The sequence below is a fragment of the Myotis brandtii genome, unplaced genomic scaffold (assembly GCF_000412655.1).
Source record: "Myotis brandtii unplaced genomic scaffold, ASM41265v1 scaffold106, whole genome shotgun sequence".
NCBI lineage: Eukaryota > Metazoa > Chordata > Mammalia > Chiroptera > Vespertilionidae > Myotis > Myotis brandtii.
The window spans coordinates 348,185-361,771 of record NW_005353584.1 but is presented as its reverse complement, the minus strand read 5'-3'; the positions used below and the strand labels follow the sequence as shown (position 1 = coordinate 361,771).

The 13,587-nt window shown below is 34.8% G+C and overlaps 1 protein-coding gene across 1 annotated transcript in view; it reads left to right on the top strand.

Moving 5' to 3' along the window:
* The window catches only part of IFT57 (intraflagellar transport 57), a 68,309-nt gene that overhangs the window by 28,931 nt on the left and 25,791 nt on the right, over window positions 1-13,587 (top strand). The window contains exon 6 of the mRNA XM_005856980.2: window positions 7,854-7,976. Within this exon, the coding sequence (XP_005857042.1) occupies window positions 7,854-7,976 (123 nt within the window). The remainder of the gene's footprint in view (window positions 1-7,853; window positions 7,977-13,587) is intronic.

Sequence of the window (13,587 nt, the reverse complement as noted above, 5' to 3'; positions counted from 1 at the left end):
GGCAATGCTGACTGCAGGACTGACTTCCAGTTAGCAAAGCCTCTGGTTGTGACGGACCCAGGGTTTTTATATATTAGGATGCCTTGACATCATCTCTGTACCCAACTCATAAATGTTCAAGTTTAGCTCAAATTCTTCCTCTTAAGTAACATCTTACTTTATCACCCCAATCCCATTTAATTCTATGACCCATAAATCTTCATAAGACATCACTAGAATGTTTTTTATGAGAATTTTTGTCATTTTATTTCCTGTCCTTAGAATAGAACAGTACTTGGGTTATAGAAGGCACTAAATAAAGATCTCTTGCATAAAAAAATGGCATTGCACCTTCCTTATGAGTCTTCTTTGCCTCCCCTCTGGCTTAGAGGACAATGTTCACATTCCTGAGCCTTGCTTCTAAGGTTTTTCACAATGTATTCAACTTTTTTGCTCTGCAATATTTACCTTTCTAAGCCCCTAGTCTCTCTTCATTGTGATCTTCACAAGCCATGTTTATACCTAATTTGGCTTATGATGCTTTTCTTGACTATAAACACTTGGCTTGTCTCTTTTCTACCTATTGTTCCATACATCTTTGTGAGGTTACACTGAAACCTCATGTTGCCATTACAATACACTTCTGTCTCTTACTCAAATACTTATAGCATTTACCAGCTGTGTCCTCTAATTTTTGGTTGATTAAACTTATAATTTTACCTGCTCTTATTGAAAAAAAAAAGTACAAAGAAAAATATCCACAAATCTCACCATCCAGATATGAACATTATGTCCCTTTATGCATAATTGCTCTGAGATTATGTAAGATGCTACTATTTGGTGAATCTGATGAAGGATATATGGGAATTTTTTTGTTCTATTCGTGTAATTTTTTTCTAAGTCTGAAAAAAACATTATACACAGAAATAGATTAATGAAATAGTGCAGAGTCCATAAAATAATCCAAATGTGCAGTGATATTAATACATGAAACAATGAAAATCAGTGTGGAAAACTAAACTATTCCATTAAATGGCTGTAGGATAACAAGCTATCAATTTGGGAAAAAAGGTGGACTCTTCCCTCATATCTTACACACAAATAAACCCCCATAGATCAACAAATTAAAAAATGATGAACAAAAACAAAAACATGAGTGACAAGTGTTATATTCATGAGTTGAAATGGGCATGATGAAGCATGGCAAGAAAACCAAAAACCATGAAAGAAAACTGGTAAATCTGAATTACATAAAAATTAAAACCTTATATATAGAGGGGTGTGTTGGGGTGGGGAACACCATAAAGTAAATGATAAGAGATAAACCAGGGGAACATAGTTGTAACCTATATGGCAAAGGATTGATAGGCATATAGAAGATGTTTCAGCATCTGTGCTCTATGGTAACATAGCCTACTCCCTGACACTAATGATGTGACATTGGGAAAATTCCCTAACTGCTCTTTACCTCACTTTACTCATTTGCAAAAATGGGAATAAGACTCCCCTGATTCATGGTGTTATTATTGGCCACCTTACCCATATGTGAAAGTAAGTACCATGCTTGGCATATAACTAATAAGAATAACTGCTTTAATATATTGGGGGTATGCTATGTATTAGGTACTGTGCAAGCCTTTTACATGCATCATCTACCTTAATCAACACATCAACCCTTCCAGTGAGGAGGGTACTAGTATCATCGCCATTTTACAGACAAGAACCCTGAGATTTAGAAAGGTTAAATAACTTGACTAATAGCTAATAAGTGATGGAGGTGGGATTTGAGCAGAGATGGAACCCATCCTCCTACCATTTACACCATCCTGTGGTGATTCTCAATTCAACTTAATTTCCTCTTCCTTGCATCTTGGGACTACATATTTAATCTTGACAGTTAGTTGGACTTTCATGTCCCTTTCAGAAGGTATATTACTTGAGCCCAAAGGCATTTGGGCATAGGTATATCCATGGAGTTGCCATTTCAAAGAAAACAAATTTTATAGAAATTAAGGCCATAAATAATTAAACTTATTTTGCATAATCTACAAAACCAAGATAATGTCTATAGTAGTTTCTCCATACATACTTCTTAGGATACTTTATTTTGGTTTTGTTTTGAGAAAAGTAAAAATTCAGAGATGATTTCACCTTACCACTGAGTGTACATTAAAGTAGCTAAAGTAGTAGCAAAGGTTGGTGTTTGATAAATTAAAGAGAAATGATATTGGAAGTTAAATTCTCATTAAAAATAATTTCAGATTTCTTAATGGAAAATTAAATTGATTTTGTGTGAATTTGGGGAGTTTTATTTTTATTTATAGGAGCATAATTTATTCAAATATTCACATTATAAGTCAAGTTTTTTTATAGCCTTAAAATTGAACTTAAAAGACCTTTATGAACTTCATATATTCACAGACAGAAGCTATCTTCTATTTCTTTTGATAGATCATAGCCAGGGTTTAATTTAGTTATTCAGAACAAATGTGAAAATACTTTTTGCATGGTATTAAACATTTTTCTTCATAGTAATGTTATTAAATCATATAAAACCTAATTTGGAAAGATAATAGTGAATCACACTCATGAGTTACGCTGCTTTAATCATGAAGAATAATTAACTTGGAGGGATGTGAAAGGAGTTCACTCTCTGCCTCAACTATGATTTGTTAAAATCATGGGATTTTGAGGGAACACTCTTATTGATTGAAAGAACTGTGGTTTATCCCTCTATCTGGCTTTTCTAGATTTTCTTTTATTGATAGACTAGAGGCCCGATGCACAAAATTCGTGCAAGGGGCCCTCATAACCTCGGCTGGCCCTCACTTCGTCTGGAAGGTTGTCCAGATGGTCATTCTGCTGTTCAGTCTAATTAGCATATTAACTCTTTATTTTATAGGATGCTAAAGAAAGAGGGACACTAGATACCCCTAGGAGAAATCCTGTTTAATTTATGGTAATACCATATATACTATATTTACTTCTTAGCTTCTTGGCCACCTAGCCTATCTTTAACAAAGCATGAAATTAGGAAGAATGCAAAAAAAAAAAAAAAAAAAAAGCCTCCGAGCAACCAAAATAAGTATATATAACCACTTCCATTTTTTAAAATTTCTGTGAAGAGTCCCAACTTGCCAAGCTCTCACTTTCTGCCCTCTCCCCCTGTATTCTTACTTTACCTAAATTCTAACAATCCTGGATATTAGGTTTCCGAACCCATAGCTGTTTAGGAGGAGGAAGAGCTACTCCAGGCAATCAAGGAAATATCCAAAGGGGATCCCTTGGCATCTTGATAACAAGAGAAGCTATTGGAATACTTTAAAAACAGACAAGAATGCAAAACGTTGTGGCTGTCTGTTATTATTTAGTCTGGGATCAATCATATCCAGTATCCAGTCTGACAGTGGTGTCTCATCCTCCTAAATGATAGGGATGGGCTTGGTAATTGAAGACTCGAGCATCTCCACTTGCTCTTGCTTCACTACGAGTTTAGTGCTGGGATCTCCCTTCATCTCCCATTTTCACCTGGAAGTCTGTGAATTCTGTTTCTATCCTGGCCCTTGTGATCTAGATTCTACTGGCCAGGCTCCCACCTGAACTTGTGATTTCTCTGTAACTTCCAACTTGGGATCTTCATTTCCAAGGAAATGTCTTCTCAAGAATGCATGAGCCTTGAGCTTCACTCTTGGGTTCACCCATGCAGCCATATATATTCCCTTTACTAACACGGTGTTTCTCAATCAATGATCAAGGAAAGTGTTGTAGGGTATTCACAATTAGACAAGTTTTGGAAATACTTTAGTCTATATATGCATACACACACAGAGAACATAGTATTTCTTTAGATGCTTAATCATCCCATTAATATTACCTGGGAAAAGAGGAGATTACTTACTGGAAAGGATTCTGAGCAGGCCAGTAACACCGCATGCCTGATTCTTGAACATGCCCCACTATTGCAGTCCAGGGTTGTTATGGGATGGTTTACACTGTTGTCTTTAATTCTTCCTTTGGTGGTATTAGAGTCAGTTCTCATCAGTTTCTTTTTCTTAGGACCAATTTTTACCCCCATTAACCAGTCTCAGACTCTTCCTAATAGGCTGTAAACTCTATGCAGGCCTGGATTAAATCCTTTTATCTTTCCACACTGAGCACAGTGCCTGGATTCTCACCTTGCATGTTACGGGAGCTTAACAAATGGCTTATTGGTAAATTAATTAATTATAAATGAGACTTCTGGATAGCCTGTGTATTATTGAGCTTCTAATTGTTTCTTCAGCAGCATTAACTGGAAAATGCAATTTCCCCAGAGCTATTCTTTATCTTAGTTAATGTTGTTTCAGAGAGGGACTGTGTCATGATGATATAAAATTTTGATTAAATGGAAACAGCAGTTTGTTTCTCTTTTACTAATAGCTTCACATAAAATACCATTTGTTAAATGGGGAAACAGTTGGAAAGGAAAGGTTTTCCCAAAGTATGTATTATAACCAAGGCATGGTATATAGCTTTAAAATGATTTATACTTTGTGTGTAGGGCTTGCTCAGTTAATGTATCCACTTATCAGGCACTAGGAAATTTTGAGTGAGGAATGAGGTTATGAAATAGATGTGTAACATGGAAGTAGAAAGAGGCTATATAGTTTGAATCAGTTAATGCTGCTCTATCAAGCTTAATGTTCTCTTTTTGACTTTTCTTCACTTAGTAACTGGGCTATTTCCCTCAGTGTGTTAACTGTGGCCTAGGAGTGAAGAAAACTGCTACATCAAAACATTTTAGAACATTGGGAAGAGGAGGTAGCAATTCATTGCTTAAGGGACCAGATAATAAGCTAAAAAGGGCAAATGTGACTTACTAAAAGGCCCCATATAGAAACAAAGAACTTATACACAGGGATATCTTAATGGAGTGTTTGATCTCCATGTATCCTACTCTTAGAGTATGAGTCAGATTCATACAGGGTCACTGCTAACCCATTTGCATTTGTGAAAATTAGGGAAATGTGCCCTTCCTTGAGTAAAATTTTTGAGTATATTATGCCAACTTGAACAATTCTATGTTTAGGCCTGAAGAAAGTGAGAATGTGGATGGGTACCCTCTCTGGTCTAGTTTGGGGATTCTGGACTTCACCTTCCTGTAAGGAATGAAAGAAGGAGAGGTGGGAATGAGGGCATGGGGTTGGAAGCATTGGCTCAGGGGATTTAATCAGTAATAACCAACTTCAATTTACCCAAAGAGTGGCTCCATACATCAAACCTATTTTTTCTTTTCTGTTTTTTTAAGACCTGCAATCAATTTTTAGAGAAGAAGGAAGAGGGAGAGAGAGAAACATCAATGTGAGAGCAGAACATACTGTAGATTGGCTTCCCCCTGTACACCCCTTACTGGGGATCAAGCCTAAAACCTGGGCATGTACCCAGTCTGGGAGTTGAACCAACAACCTTCCAGTGCATGGGACGATGCCCAACCAACTGAGCCACACCAGCCAGGGCAGATAAAACTTATTTTTAAATCAGTGCCTAGAATATCTACATTCTGTTAAGAATCATACAAACCTGCTGCTCAGAGGATATGCCCCTTTGGCTTAGCCTGGCTCTGTTGGATTGAGATATGGGGGTCCATAATCCTGGCAGGAGCAAACCTGTATATATACCACACACCTGCACCAAATGTCAGACTTACATACCACTAGCAGTGCATACATCCTCCCACCCCTATCCCCATAAATCTACCCTGTTTGCTATAGAAAATGAGCCAGTGAAAATTCGGCTTCCTAGACCCGGGAACAAGTAGTGGGATGTGCCATTAAGTTGCAGTTACCTGGCTCCTCAAAATATATGCATGCTCAAGGGTGTCAATGTGGAGTTAACATGACTAAGACCTTTCGCCATGGCTTTACATTTCAACTGGGAGACCCAGCATCTCTTCTTCTGCCATCACTATATTCTCATATAACTTCACACATGTCTACTTAGTGAATACTGCCACCCCTTCCCAGCTGTGGTGCCCTTATGCTACCCTGGATTCAATTCATATAGAGACACACATAGCGTTCTAATAAGTACTCAAAATAATACAATGCTTCTGTATTTAAAGGAGCACTGAAATGTGTACAATAGAATATTGAACATTTTTTATTTAGAGTTTCCACATTCTACTTTTCTTAAATCTTTTATTTTTTATTCTTCTGGTTGTTTAAATAGAATAACAATGAATTCAGACAACATATTGTAAAATGTAAAAGCATATATTAGTTATCTATCTTTTAATTGTGTGGTTAGAACTGTAAGCTCCCTGAATTTTTGAACTAAAAGTAATATATGTCCCTTTGAAGGCTCTGAGTCTATTTAGAACCTGCTAATCTGAGCTAGGAGGTAGAAGAGAGAGGCTTTCTTGTGTCAGCAGTGCCCTGGACACTCAATTGGGAATGAGTTCAAAGCCCCTGAAGACCTCAGGCTCCCACTAAAATACAAATTCCAATATAAGTTTATTCTTGGACTTAGTTTTAGACTAGATTAGAAAGATTTGTCTAATGAGCTTTCATTTGAGAAGTGTGTTAGTGACATAAATTAACATTGGGAATGTAATTTCACCATGAGGTTATTGATATAATATATATAGTCTTTTATTTTTAAATTTTGTATTATGGTGTATTTCAAACATATACCAAATTAGAGAGCATATGATAATGAACTCCTATGCAACACTACCCAGTTTCAATGGCTAACATTTTGTCAATTGTGCTTCCTTTAAAGCACCCCCTCCTTTATTTGCCCCATAATTTTAAAGTAAATTTCAGACATCTTGTCAATTCACCTGGAATATTTCAGCATTTATTTCTAGTTTATAAGGCCTTTTTAAAAACAACCACCATGACATTATCATATCTATAAAATTAATAGTTCCTTAATATTGTCTAATATTCTTCCACATTAAAATTTCCATGATTGTCTCAACAACGTCTTTTTACAGATTGCTTGTTCAAATTAGAATCTATGTAAGTTTTATACACTGTATTTGGCTGCTTACATCTCTTGGGTTTCTTTTCTTCTATATTAATAGGTTTTCATATTTTTCCTTACATTTTCTTATAATTTATCAAGGGAGCTTAAATGGAAAACTTGCTACCAAAACTAATGCATTAGGCTTTATCTTTAAATCATTAATTTATATATTTTTTACTTTTTCAGATTTCTACACACTAGGTGCTGAAATTTGAAGGGCTGAGAAAATGGGGAAGGGGGGCGGAGAATGATTTTCTTTTTTATTCAAAAACAGGCATGAATTTATTTTCTTACTCATCAGCAGAAACCAAGTGCAGAAATATGGCCCCACCCTATTTGAGTCAAATAGGTCTGTATTAAATCACATTTGTAAGCTACATTATAGTTTGACCTAACCAGAATATTACTTTAATTCTGAATCCAAAGTCTATAAATGATAAGCCCTTTGCCTCTGGGATCTTATCTTTTTTGTCTTTCAGTTTTGGTGTTGTATTGTCAGTAAGACAATGTTTTCTTACCAAATGTGTTTGTATCTCCTCTACTGTTACCAATTAACATACCTGCACGGCTTGTCCATTTGAAATTATTTCCCATTGAGTTCACTCTGATATCTCAAAAACATTGTCCTTTGTAAAAATAATTGAATCATATATTTGCATCTTTTAAAAAATATTTATTTTGCTATTCTACCAAGTTGGTGCATTATTTTCTTTCAACATAGATTAGGACAGAAAAGAATTTCTTCCGTCACTGTAATTTTAACACTACCACGCTTGATATAAATTGTGTAGTTCTGCTAAAATGCCTCAAAATTTTACCACTTCTTTTTATAAACTCTCAATCTTGTGATATCTTTCTTTTCTTAGGATTTGAACGAGTCTGCCAAACAAGAAGATATTTTAGAATCTACAACAGATGCTGCAGAATGGAGTCTAGAAGTGGAACGTGTACTACCACAACTGAAAGTCACGATTAGGACCGACAATAAGGTATAGAAGAGAGAACACATTTTGTTCAAATAGAATTTTATAAGGCAATTTCAGGGTCAAGTGTACTCCCATACTAACAGAGATTTAAGAACGGTGTTAGGGTTCAGTTTCCAGTGTTTTGTCTTATTAAAGATTTAATAAATTGTCATTGAATGAATAAAAAATAATGTAATAGGTCTTTAAAATGATTTGGAAAACATCATGTTTCCCTGGGATTGAAAGTTATTTCCTCAATATATTTTGATATATGTTTTTTTGCAATCCAATTTTATTTATGTGAATAGTGAATGAAATTGAGATTTCATGACTATATACCAACTGAATAGAGTTAGAAGATGATTAAGAACTCTGTTGAAAGACAAAATAGAAGACATCCTAGAAGCTGCCTTACATTTTCTATTAATTATATGTGATTACAAGTTAAATATTGAAATAATCGAAAAATCATATGCAATACTAGTAAGATATGGGTATTAAGCCAGATGAACTGGCCCATTTAATGAAGTTTCTGCTTCCTTTTTTACCTACAATTTATAAGTAACAACTTCAGAACAAGCTAATAGCTGACTAGACAATACTATTCTCAGTTGTACTATAGTACAGTAATTTTTACAAAAGGGGCTAGAGAGACATCTAGGTAATGAAATGAAAGAATTTTCATCCTTGGAGGCTGGAGACGAGTCCCAGCATTATGAGGTAAGATTCTAGGGAAGGGTGTCACTCTGAAAATGAGGTCCTGTGTCTGCCCCCAAAGTAGAAACCTACAAAGATTGCAGTTTTCAGGGTGCCCTGGAAGTTAATTCATTCTTAGACTGACTGGGTTTGGGCTTGTGGAACTGTATCCTAGAGAAAGTAAAAAGTAGACTGGAATACTAGAGCAGTCTTAGAACAGGATAAGGATGGATGGCAGAGGTATAACCAGACTGTGAACAGCTGTGGAACAAAAACTTTATCTAAAATAAGTGGGCAAGTCTCATAGCCTGTTTACCCTATATTTATTCAATCATTATGGAGGACAGGTATTATTTGACTGCATTGGGGGTGAATTAATTTTTTATATATCTCTTACCTATAATACACATTAATAAGAATTTCTTCACTGATTAGATCTCTGCTGAAAGTTATAATTTGCAAAAATGTATTTTTTACCTAAAAAGTCCATTTCTGATTCTCTCATTTTGTCATAACAAAGTCTCTTCATAAAATTAAAAACCACTGTTATTGTGGATCTAGTTAGAATGACATGTTAAAATAATTGTGTGGTTGGGAACTCTCAAGTACACCTTAATCCCACAAGGAACAAGTTTAATTTGTTTACTTTCAAGCTAAGTAAACTCTTGAAATCAAACATCTCATTTAGAGCCTAATAGGTTTTTTAAGTAAACACTGTTATTGATTTCTACATAATAGAAGTAACTGAATAAAGAAAGAGTGTAAGTGTAATTGCCAGCATGCACATTTTTACAAAACTAAGTGTAGGTCAGATTCTGTTACAAACCAATATATACTATGGTAATCAAAATCATGGATTATTAAAGAATCAATGTTCTGTTTTGGGGAAGAATTAACCAGTTGAAAGTTGGACTCTTAGTCTCATGCCACATGTTACCAGCCTTAATCTTATGAGGACATATGGTACCAAATTAATTATACAATCAGACTTTATAGGCAACATTCCAAAATGTCAGATAAAGTTTTGGGTATTTTTTAGAATATGTGAATATCACTTTGAATTTTTGTGGTAAAACATACTGATCTAAAGTCATATAGTATTGCTTTTTCAGAATTCTCCAGATCATTTGATCTTTGTGTCTGGTATTTCACAAACTTATTTTTGCTAAGTATTTCAGATGTAGCAAATGGGAACTATAGTTTTAGGGTCAATTTTTTATTCAGCTTCCTTAAGAAAAATAAAATTTTACATTGAATTGAGAAAATAAGGTACTACTGAATAGAGAAATTTTTTTTATGTCTCAGAAATAAAAATAATCTACTTACATATGAGGTTTCTCACGGAGTCATTACCCTCATTCTTCAGAGGTTGACCTCAGCATCATGGTATATCCCATTCTTCCTCAACTCTTCACTCTACCAAAACCAAACTCTCTCCTTTATTTTGGCCAAAATAATAACCTTTCACTCAAAACAGGCTGTTTTGGGACATACAGAGATTTCAATTTTGTGTTTGAGGGGAAAAAGAAATTATTTTCAGATCAATATGTTTTTCTAATCACTGTTAGATTAATTTTGAAGGAGAATAGATATGTCAGAGATAAGTAATAAAGGGCCTTCATTATTTAAAACCATTATAAATTTATTTTAAGTGACCTCATGTTAGTAGTAAATAAATCCCATATTTATTTGGGACTAAATCAAATGTTTGTTTTGCTTTTTTTTCCTCTCAAGTTCAGTTTATTCCTTATATGTTTCCTAGCAGAGAACTGCAGAAAAGCAAATCTCCTTTTCTGTCCTCTAGGTGTGTTTATTTTTGTGTGTGTGTGGGGGGGGGGGGGTTGTTTGTTTTGTTTTTTGCATATTATACTATGTACGATTTGATGCAATCCTATGATATACCAATATTTTATTTTGTATATTCTCCATGAGGTTGCAGTAAGGTTTTTATTGTAGACCAGATTGTCCCTGTTTCTGGCACCACTTCTTACTGTTGCCAGTTCTCAAAGAATATAAACAAATTTTAATATTAGCTTAAACAAATTGCAATTAGGAAAATAAATATGCTGCCAAAAATACAAATAGTGTTCCGAAATGGAGATAAAAGACTTTTGTCATATGCTAACTTGAATGGACTATGTTAATAGTTCCCTTTTTAGAGTTGCTTATAGGGAATACCCCTGGTGATTACTTCTAGAGTAATTATACACTCAGGGACCAACTCAGATCTGCCCCAACTAGGAATAATGTGGCTAAAGATACAGTAAGAAGTTTTTGTGAGAGTCAATAAATTTAGCCAAATCCTAGTCACTCCATTCTAGTTAGTGCCTCAGTTATCGCCAAGTGAGTAAGGCTCAGGAATAAATGCCTTAGAAGGGCAGTCTGAGGACAACTAGAGTAGATGTTGGTACCACTTAATAAAATCATCTACCAGAATTGTTGCTACTCTGTGATCCTGTATCTTGTACTTTTGTTCTTTCCTTCCTTATTTTTTACTGTTTATTTCTCTTACCCTTTCCTACTGTGTTTTTTTAAAAAATCTTTTGTATTGTTCTTTGCTAGACCGAATAGTGCTCACAAGTGTTACATAACTACTCTGGTGGAATTTGAAACTAAGAGCAAACATCTGTGATTATTATCAGACTAGATTTAAATCTGTAACTAATCAAGAATTATTTTAATCTCTGAGTCTTTTTAAAATACATTTCTGTGCCCGGAGATCGTGGTTAGGTTCCTAGTCAGGGCACATGCCTGAGTTGCAAGCTCAATTCCCTATAGGGGGTGTGCAGGAAGCAGCTGATCAATGATTCTATCTCATCATTGATGTTTCTATTGGTCTCTCCTTCCCCCTTCCCCTCTCTGAAATCAATAAAAACATATTAAAATTTTTTAAAATATACTTTTGTTTTTAATTATAAAAATAATATGAAAGCATTATTTCAAAGGAAGAGGGACCAGTCAGTATGCTGTGAATTAGAAGGTAGCAATTACACATTTAGTCCAACTATCAATTTCTAATTTATTCAGCCAAAGTTTTAGAAACTTAGCGGAAATGTGGTAGCCATAAAGACCCAGAAAAGATGTAGCCTATCTCACACACTTTCTCTTGGCACCCAGAATTTATATTTACATCACTTACTAGTTGCATGACCCAGGGCAAGCTATGATACCTCTCTGTTCTCCTTTCCCCATGTATAAAATGGGACTAATTATATTACTTAACTCACAGAGTTGTTGTAGATTACCAAGAACAATGTCTGACAAATAGCTAATACCTAATAAATGTTAATTATTGTTATGTTACAATATTGTTACGATAATATTGCTTTCTATCATTGCCCTCTTATATTCAGTGCCTATGTCAGTATTCAGGAAGAATTCACAAAATTTCTTCCAGAAATTTTGTTTCCATCCCTTAAGGGAATATTTATAAATATCAGCCTTATATTCTTACATGTAGATATAATCAGATTCATATTAATATCACTTTGGTCAATCTTCCTAGTTCTTTCTAGGTCTAAAAGTACATATAATACGATGATAATAATAGTAATAACTGACATTTACTGAGTGGTCACTGTGTGCCAAGTGCTCTTCTTAGCACTTCACATACATTAGCTCATTTAATCCTTTCCACTGCCCTTTGAGATGCAGATACCTTCTACTAAAGATAAAGAAACTGAAACACGGAGAAGTAATTTGCTTTTGGTAGTTGAACCTACAATCCAGGCTCTTCCCTATTTGGTTAGTAGCAATATAACATACTGGTTAAAAGCACAAATTCTGAGTCCAGCTTGTTTGAGTACAAATTCTGGCTCTAATTCTTATTAACTGTTGGATTCAACCACTCTGTGCCTCAGTTTCCTAATCTATAAAGTGGAGTTCATTATAAAACCTACCTCAAAGAGTTATTTAAAGGGATTAAAGGAATTAACATACCTAAAGGACTTAGAATGATGCCAGAAGACTTACTTAAAATATTTTAACCACTATTTCTGTGTGTTTTCATCTATAGAGTTGAAATTACACCTCTTTTTGTGACATGATGTAACATCATGGGCATTTCCACACATCCTTAAAAATTATAAACCATAATTTTAGATGTTGTCTATAGTGCTGAAAGGTTACTATTAATCTCTAGCTGAGTGGCAGAGATGGCTTGGCCAACCTCAGCAGGTTGGCATCAGAACAGGAGGTCCAGGGTCTGGGTACAGGAATGACAGGGTAGAGTCATGGTTAGAATATGGGCAAGCATATTCTAACCATAAGATCTGAGAACACATACCGAAGGCAAGAAATGGAATCTGCCGATGTGTCTCTTTAGAGAAAAAAGTGGTTGTTGAAGGTAGAAGTCCATTTGAAAGGTAAAACATGGAGAGCAGGAAGCAGAAATGAAGATTAAAATAAAATTAGATTTAGAAATCTCGTGTAATTACTCATCACTGCAAGAGTTTACAGTCAGATTTGCCTGTAAGTTGTAGCTGCTGTTACCTTTTCAACCATGTGAAATACTCTTCTCCAGGGTATTTTATGACAGTTATTGAAGGATAATATTTTCCTACATGATTGAAATATTCTTAACTCTATAATAATATTATTTTTTTAACTTTTAAGTGAATCATTGACAGTTGCAAAGTTGAATTATAATACTAGTTGAAACTGAGCTGCCAAAGAATTCTACATGTCCTCTATTTCTGGGGCAATAGAAAATGTGGATTTTTTTTTGAATCACTAAATATTAAATGCTGTTTCTTGAGGAAAATTATTCTGTCTCTTTGAGTTTTCTTTTTACTATGAGAATAGCCTTTATATGACTTTGTGGAAATAGAGACCACCTAAATGAGAACAAGCAAAGGCTGTTTATTCAGAGCTTGCTATAGCAAGGGAGCCAGCCATCTTCACTTGGATTTGGCAGAGACTCAAAGGCAGACAGGAAAAA